The sequence below is a fragment of the Puntigrus tetrazona genome, chromosome 16 (genome assembly GCF_018831695.1).
Source record: "Puntigrus tetrazona isolate hp1 chromosome 16, ASM1883169v1, whole genome shotgun sequence".
Taxonomy (NCBI): Eukaryota; Metazoa; Chordata; class Actinopteri; order Cypriniformes; family Cyprinidae; genus Puntigrus; species Puntigrus tetrazona.
Window position 1 is genome coordinate 3720017 of NC_056714.1, and position 8796 is coordinate 3728812.

Below are 8796 nucleotides of genomic sequence, written 5' to 3' on the forward strand. Positions count from 1 at the left end.
TCAAAAGTTTCATAATTTGCTGTATAACCATTACAGGAAGTAGATAAAAATGGTACGGAGGATGCACTAAATTTACGTAATTTTCCGTTTTTAAATTGAAGGAAATGTCCGTAATTTTACCACAAAATGACTGTAATTTTCTGACAGCAGGTTCTCCGTTTTTTCACCGATTTTTTTTTTTTACAGTGTAGGTGTGTTTCTTCAGTTTTTCTTTTTTTCAAAGAAGTATAAATAGGAGGGAAAACTAAGGCCAGATTACTTTAATCATCCATCAGAATTCGAAAACCCACCAAAAAATATATTTCCCCGATGATTTCTTGCTTCGCAAATTAGAAAATGGCTTTCGTAAAAGAGCTGGAGCAGCGACAATTCCCGTTTCCGCCATCAGGGCGATGATTAAAAATTTCAAATGAATAGAAAGTGTCACGAATCTGCCTAAAAAGAGATGTGTGTCTGTAACGTCCTTATGTTCTAGCAACGTATAACTTAAGTTGTCCACTCTGCTCTCAAACACTTGGGGGCGTGTCCGCTCGCTGCGCTTAAACCACGCCCACTCAAGCAGTTAGATTTAAATAAGAAGACCAAGCTTTTGTAAATTATAGCAACCACGTAACACGACGAAGGCATAGCTAGATAGCTATTTAATGGTATAACTCCACTATTACGTATTATATAGTTCACAGTCTTCGTAACATGCTTCAGCAATGCATTTATAACGTGTTTACAAACTATTCTCAAAGTTGACTTTACGTCTGTGACGGAACTATGCAAATAGCCCTCACTCAGAATGGGGTGAGATATTGTGGCCATCTCAGAAAACTGCCAATCGGCTCTGGAAAAATGAAAAGGTTCACTCAAATACAAAGAAACTCTCTGGCTCTAAATTTTAATCTAGACTGTCGTGCTGTAAATTACAGTTTGTTGGATGTTGTTGAAGAAGAAAGGAACAAGGAAGTTTGAAAATTCTCCATCAGCTTTCCAATAAAAATACTTATATATATATATATATATATATATATATATATATATATATATATATATATATATATATATATATATATATATATATTGAGAAAGATAGAAGGATAATAGATTATGTTTGAGGTTACTTTGTAATTTAAAACAGCATTTCGTATTGAAACCTTCTAGAAATTTGAGACTTTAATTTTGAAATTTGAACCCTTACTATGAAATTGCATGTCACTCAATAGTCTATATCTACAACTAGTTCCTGTTGGCGGGATTAAACAGATTAGCAATTAATAAAAGTCATGTCTGTAAGCATGTGTCCCCTGTCAAAATGCCATCGAGCATTATGTGTTATCAATTTGACAGTTATGTGTAACATTTTCTGAAACCACCGATCGTAAAAGTTATATCACTGTAATGCTAAAGGAAGATGAGGAGGACTTTGAGGAAGATGAGAAAGATTATAGAGCTGCAAACAGAGGGAACATTTCGGCTGTCCTTTCTGTCATATCCAGTGTTGTGTCTGGTGAGTGTTAAATAATTAATAACTAGCAAATATATAAAACATCTCTATGCTGAGACATACAGGTACTAGTGCATTTCACACAAAGAAACTTGAAGAATGACGAAGCAAAACAATAATAATAATCTGAAATGTGGTTCAAAATTGGTTCTGTAATTTAAGTGTATATATATATATATATATATATATATATATATATATATATATATATATGTGTGTGTGTGTGTGTGTGTGTGTGTGTGTGTATAATTGATTTCACAAAACAGATTTTTGTTTATGAACATTCATTATGTCATTTATTAGTAAAAAAAAAGTAAATATTGCTAGCTATTTATTTACTTTACACTGACTGACCAATATCGTTTTGAGTTGTGTCAATGTAAGTATTCGTATTTAATTCTAACGGTTTTTTTGTCTTTTATTTTGAAATCAGTGGTCGCTAGAGGACGCTCTGACGTCATACGTTAGCGACAGTTTTCTTTTTTTTTTTTTTTGTAAAGAGGGACAGTGCTGCAGCGGCTGTCTGTAATGTTGTGACACCAGCATCATCGCTAGTAGTTGCGTTTCTGCGTTCATGTGTTTTCAGAGCGGTTGAACTGGATCATGTTGTCATTTTCGACAGCTCAAAAAATAAACCCACCTGCCAAAAAGAGGAAGTCGCATTTCAAAACACTCTCATAACACTTCCTCATAAGTTAATTCCTCTCATCAGTTACATTAAAGTGTATTTTCGAAAATTCTTGATATCTAGCGTTTAGCTAGGGTTTTGTCATCCGATCGGTGATATTTGGCGTGCTTGGGCAGGTTTTCTGAGGAACTGGGTTTGTTTGAAAGCGTCAGAGATGTTAAACGTACCGTCCCAGTCTTTTCCGGCCGCTGGATCTCAGCAGAGAGTCGCGCCAACCGGACAGTCCAGAAGCAAGGTTTGCCCCTTAAAATGCATAATTGTTACGGGAATGATTTAATGAGCTCTGTGTTTGACATCCAGCGAGCGCTGTGCATTCACCGCGGTGTTTGACGGATACAGGTGGCGCTAAAGCCAGGTCACAGTCTCCTTGACTGGATCCGACTGACCAAGAGCGGACGCGATTTGACCGGACTGAGAGGTCGATTGATTGAGGTGACAGAAGAGGAGCTGAAGAAACACAACACCAGAAACGACTGCTGGACCTGCATTAGAGGTATAACCTCGAAATACACACCAGGAACACAGATCACCTCGGTCAAGATTTCTGACCTGTTGATTTGAATTTAATGAAACCATTTTTTTATCTATTTTTTAATTTTTTTTTGTAAACCTGTATTTTGGTCAAGTTTGGATTTGTTAGAACAATAAATATATACTTTTGCATATACAAAGAACTACATTTTAATTGATCAAATATAGGCACATATAATAATAATAATAATAATAATAATAATAATAATAAATCTTTAACAATGCTGTCCAAAAAGACAAATAAATAAAACACACACACAAAATGTACTTATTCAAACACAGAACTTAAAAAAAAAACATATTTGAAATTGCAAAGTTCTTCATTCAATAAATGCAGCCGTGGTGCATTTATTTCAGTTGCTTACATGCATAGAGTTGGAGCTTTGTCTGGTGCACACTTGACTCTGTGTGTGTGTGTGTGTGTGTGTGTGTGTGTGTGTGTGTGTGTTATCTGTAGGTATGGTCTATAATGTGAGTGCCTACATGGATTTTCACCCTGGTGGGGAGGAGGAGCTAATGAGGGCTGCTGGGATTGATAGCACTGACCTGTTTGACCAGGTAAATTATGAGCAAAGTGTGATTTAAAACGATCCGTATTTTTATTTTCAAATGATTTAACACTTCGTCATGTACACAGTTGCGATTACTGATAAATAATGCGCAGACTAGTTAATTCGTAGCTTATGCATATTTGAATTTGCTGCTAAGATTTCACATTTATAATAGGTGACCCGATTGCTGTACATGTGCTTCTTATATTTAAGCATATATTACAACAAATTTATTTATTATTATTATTATTATTATCATATTACTATTAATGAGTAAATGTTACACACAAGTATCTACATATAAAGATTGAGGGTAGTTTATATATATATATATATATATATATATATATATATATATATATATATATATTTTTTTTTTTTTTTTTTTTTTTATTAAATTTTTTTAATTAATTATTTTTTTTTTTTTATGAGAGAAATGGTTCGTGAGAACATTAAAAGCTATTCATTAATGCTTAACAAATTTAAATAAATATTTCTGTTAACTGGTACACATTTTTGAAAATGTATGAAAACATTTCATAAACACTAAATGTATAAAATGCACAGACTTGTATTCATTAACTGTTAATTAATTACAGTGTACTTATTGCTGACTGTGTCCACCCAAGGTCCATCGGTGGGTGAATTACGAGTCTATGCTGAAGGAGTGTCTGGTCGGGAGGATGGCAGTGAAGCCCAACCCTGCTCTTCAAGGTCCTCTTAGCTCTTTTCGCCAGTTCATTTTGTGATAATGTATAATAGCTCTTAATACAAACAAGTTTTTGCTTGAAATAATCTGTAGTTGAAGTTTTTTCGGTAATAATTAGCATGCTGATTCCTATCGATTCCAAATCAAACCAAGTTTTTTTGTTTTTTTTATTCATTGTTACGTGGTTCTTTGGCTCCTGCAGCTCAGACAGAGAAGACGGAAAGCACTAACATGAACGGTATGACGTCAAAGCTCGGCTATGCGTGTATCTAGTTATAAATGCAAAGTATGCTATTACTTGTTTAATTCACGAGGAGTAATTCTGTGTGTGTGTGGTACTCCTTACACCAGGCTTATCTGTTCCTCCACCTTTAAGACAGGAGCCTTTACCTACTCCTCTCCCCGCTAAAGATCATCGCCCTCGGTAAGTTCTTTACTTATGTCATGATTATAATAAAATTACACTGAGCGATCAGATTCCATGGAACAGTATTAGCTGGGGGGTGTTCCACAAAGCAGGTTATGCGACATATCTGGGTTTGTTTAAGAGCAAGCAAGCAGATACCTCAAATTTCGCTCTCTGATAATAGTTGTATGACGTTATTATATTACTCTAATATGGTGATGGTTATTAAATACATGTATTGGCACATGTAATGTTCTGTATAAATTATAAGCATCCCAGTAAGCAAGATTAGCGTTGATCAATTTAGCAGATGGTTTCTGGGATACCCCCTTGGTCTTTATTCAGACTTTTTATTCTGATATACAGCACTTAGTGGTGAATAATGTTTTTTTTGAGATGTTTGATCCCAGGTAGATTTATCATGTGACCAGAGAGTTCTGGCAACTACTCAGAGTTTGGAAATATTAGTATTATGTGGGGGCAAAATATTACGAATAGAGAAAAATGCATTTTTTTTTGTTCACGTTTAGGTACGACTGGTTCCAGACAGATGGCACCGTCAACATCGTTGTTTACACCAAGCGAAAGGTCGGCGTCAAGTTGTCTGGTTTCTCAAGTATAAAACAATGAGGGAGATAGGGAATTATTAAAAATGACTATTACTTTCCCGCCCTCACCAGATACCCAGTGCCGGCTGTGCTGTGGTGGATCTACAGGGTGATGCTCTTCGGGTGGAGATGCTCTTAGGGAAGATGTCGTACCTTCTCTACTGGCGTGGGTCTTTCTGCACTTCTCCAGAGACGTGAACAGTATCGCGTATCGCTCTGCTTTTGTTATAACACGCTATAACACACGCTAATTCCTTTTTCAGGCTTGTCCACTGAAGTACAAGGACGTGTTGACGGTGAGTAGTACGTTAAGTTAAACGCGCCTTTTGTGCTAAATGTAGAAATCTTTAGATCTGTACAAAAAGTACCGTGGTAAAGTGATGCTATAAGCTAATTCATATGGTATTGGTATTTAAACTGCGCGCTTATTGGAAATAATCATTCGTTTATTTTTCTCATACTAAAGAAGCGTTTCTCTGCGGTCCTGTGCTTATAGTTCAAACAGCCCACTCTGTTGGAAAAGTTCAGGTGTGTCTCCACAAATCTGTCAAAGAGAAGTGGACCAAAGTGGGACAGCAACTAGAACACCATGACACATTTATTCAGTGTAAAGATCGTGGTGAGTAACAAACCTGTGTGATTAACATCTCGATTTCATAGAATTTGCTTTAATCGTTTAAGTAAAGGCTCTGTGTCGGGCTTTTATTTGGAGGTGTTTTACCTTTGTGCTTTTACGTTGTTTATATCTGTTGATTTTGGAATATTTTGTACAAATATAGAGAGGGACAAAAAGATGTTTGGAAAGCCTCTTAAACACACTTTAGCTTTAAAATTACCCTAGAACGGTTTTAGACCAGAAGGTTTGACTGACAGCAATATTTTAATATATGATTAGTTAGCCTTTAAACCCACTCTCCTTATTTTTCATGCATTTTTTTTTAATACTGTCGTAATATTTTTAGCCTTTTGTGTCTCTGAAAGAAATAGATCGCCAAGAACCTAAACGAATAACAATAGCAGCGTTTAATGAAATGCGTTTCATCACAGAGCTCTTCTACAGGGAATGCGTGTTGGTTTCGAAAACGGACGTCACGCACGACACGCAGCTCTTGCGCTTACGACTTCCACCGGGGTCACACATGCAAGTTCCCGTGGGAAGGCACGTCTACCTCAGAACCTCTCTCCGGGGTAACACGTCCATTTACGTCACGCAGCACGTGCTCCGCTTGATCTGTGGAGAACCGATGGACAGTGACGGGTTTTGTGTTTGTCGGGCAGGTACAGATGTCGTGAAACCTTACACACCAGTGGATCAGACGCTAATACCTCCCTCACAACCTAGCGCTAAAATGGGCTCAGACTTGCATCTCATGATAAAGATCTATCCCGATGGACTGCTGACCTCACATCTCGCCAACCTCACTAATGGTTTGTAACTTCCCATATCTACTTTTTTTCGCAATCGTATCACGTGATCTTCACCATGCAATTCACGAGCTGGAATCTGAACCCCACCCTTTTCAGTAAAGCTGTTTGTAAGATCTCCAAAACTATAATTACACTTAGGCTACATGGATTTCTTTCAAGTTTTAGTTTTTTTTTTTTTTTTTTCGAAACTCAACTCAAATGTTAGTCCCCGTTTTGGTATCTCAGTTCGAGTTTGAATTTAATAAATACCAAAAAGCTTTCTCAGAAAGCGCTAATAAATAGTACTCGGTAATTAATAGTTAAAAAACAATAGTGATCGTGAAAACTGGAATGGCTTTGAATCACAAACAGGCCGGCTCCTGTCGGGTTTCCGGTCTTTTTTAGGATCCTCTCTGTCGGTGGGCGGTCCAGAGGGAACCTTCACTTCGCGAATCCTGCGTGATGTCACCCATCTCTTCATGCTAGCGGCAGGCACGGGTTTCACGCCCATGGCTCGTCTCGTACGGCTGGCTCTTCAGGACCTCACGTCAGTCAGGTCTGCTCTGTACAAATCAGTAACCAAACGCGACAAGCGACTATTTAAGTACTAGTCGAAAAGCTAACGTTGCAATCACTTTTGCTGGTGTCAAGGCGGTTTTAATTAACGTAAAAACGGGTACGAGCGTTGTTATCAGAACACTGGTGCAATCTGACGATTATGGCTTAAAAATGTAATTATTATCTGCATATATGCCTTACCGATAAGACAGATAACTCGGATGTGTTTGTTAGTGCTAAGATCACGTCAGCAGCATTCTTTAAGCTAAATTTTGCCTGAATGGTGATTAGATTTCACAAGCCTGCTGACTACTATCTGTGAAGTTCATTCATGCAGGTTTGTATTCTATTGTAACTGCTGAATGAACAAAACCTTAAAGACACCTACAATCAAATGCAGCTGTCACATCCAAGCTGTTAAAGCAACCATCATGGGCATTTGTATACCTTTTAATTCTTGGGGTTTTATGTATGCATGCATTTAACTTTTTACTTGTAAAGTAAACACTTAAAACACTTATTCAACTAGCTGATTAACAAAAACGATATATATTTTGCACGTTTGGCTTTTCAGAAAAACCAAGATGATGTTCTTTAACCGTCAGGAGAGGGATATACTTTGGCGCTCTCAGCTGGATGAACTTCGTTCAAAAGAGCCAAGGTATCATCGATCGCATATATATCTGACTCTTTGTTCTTTCCACGGGTTCCAAAGCCAGCAACACATTATTCTCATTATTCTTGTAAACCTGGGTTTTATTATCGATGCACAAATTCAGGCACCAAAAGCAGCCCGAATGCTTTTGAATTTATTCACAGTCTACATGGCTGCGATAACATTTTAATTAAAACATTTGCCATTGTTAAAAAATCCTTATCCATTTCAGACTTTCAGTTGTTAAGCATTACAATTTATGCTATATGTCCTATGTCCTAAATTATAACAACATATGTATATGCATCTAAATGAAGCCAACAGTTTATAATTTTATTTGGTATTGAATAAAATGGTAGTTCAGGGGGCACATTGTAACATTGTGAACCTTCTGTGACACACAAATGGTAGCAATTTAAACACTGACGTCACATGAAACCTATGGATAAGAAATGTCACATCTTCGAATTACAGTACAGGGATCTTAGTGAGAGTTCGCACAGTATTTGATTTATTTATTTACTTATTGCATCTCAGGTTCGAGGTGGAGTACGTTCTATCGGAGCCTGCAGACTCATGGGCCGGCAGGAGAGGGAGGATAGATTTTTCTATGCTGCAGAACTTCCTGGAGAAACCAGAAGACTCCAAATGTTTAGTGTGTGTGTGCGGCCCAACCGGATTCACAGAGTTAGCAGTGCAGTGAGTTTTTTCTTTTGTCTTATGGTTTACACACACGCGCATTTAATATATACTCGAAGCTGTGTTTATTTATTTATTTTTTTTTTTACCGTTTGGCTAACGTGTTCGTTTTTTTTCTCCCATTTCTTTTCTACCGCTTTCTCGCAGGTTGGCCAAACAGCTAGACTTCAGCGAAGAGGAAATTCACATTTTTCAGGGCTGAACGGGACTTGGAAGCGAAAGATGAATTTCTATGCATATAAAATGCACTTTTCAGTCAAAACAACAACAAAAAAAAGCTGTAACGCAGTTCTATATCGTCTTATAATTTGTAGAAATGTAAAGAACCCTGCACTGAGAAACATCAGGTGTTTGTTTCAAACATTTCCTTCTATTTTTATTACCATTTAAAGGTGCAGAATTGAACAATAATTGTATAATTCTGCTAGGTTTGTTTTTTTTTGCAGTGGAGAAGATCTTATGATTTTATTTCATTTTTTCATTTATGACATG

General features: G+C 36.9%; 1 protein-coding gene across 1 annotated transcript; it reads left to right on the forward strand.

The window, feature by feature from the left end:
• Nucleotides 1-1287: 1287 nt before the first annotated feature.
• On the forward strand, nt 1288-8572 carry LOC122360258 (cytochrome b5 reductase 4). The gene is made up of 17 exons (XM_043260704.1): nt 1288-1495; nt 2297-2415; nt 2520-2673; nt 3169-3269; nt 3892-3976; nt 4174-4209; nt 4323-4395; nt 4908-4965; nt 5058-5151; nt 5249-5281; nt 5482-5604; nt 6033-6173; nt 6264-6413; nt 6798-6948; nt 7525-7611; nt 8143-8304; nt 8452-8572. Exons 1-17 carry the CDS (start codon nt 1387-1389, stop codon nt 8504-8506), a joined length of 1731 nt encoding a protein of 576 aa, XP_043116639.1. The 5' UTR covers nt 1288-1386; the 3' UTR covers nt 8507-8572.
• Nucleotides 8573-8796: the final 224 nt, after the last annotated feature.

Excerpts from the sequence above, each read along its gene's own strand:
- LOC122360258 (XM_043260704.1), top strand. The coding sequence starts at position 1,387 with ATGCTAAAGGAAGATGAGGAGGACTTTGAGGAAGATGAGAAAGATTAT. Across the intron at positions 1,496-2,296 it reads CATATCCAGTGTTGTGTCTG|GTTTTCTGAGGAACTGGGTT; the intron begins GTGAGTGTTAAA and ends GTGCTTGGGCAG. Across the intron at positions 4,210-4,322 it reads GGAAAGCACTAACATGAACG|GCTTATCTGTTCCTCCACCT; the intron begins GTATGACGTCAA and ends TCCTTACACCAG.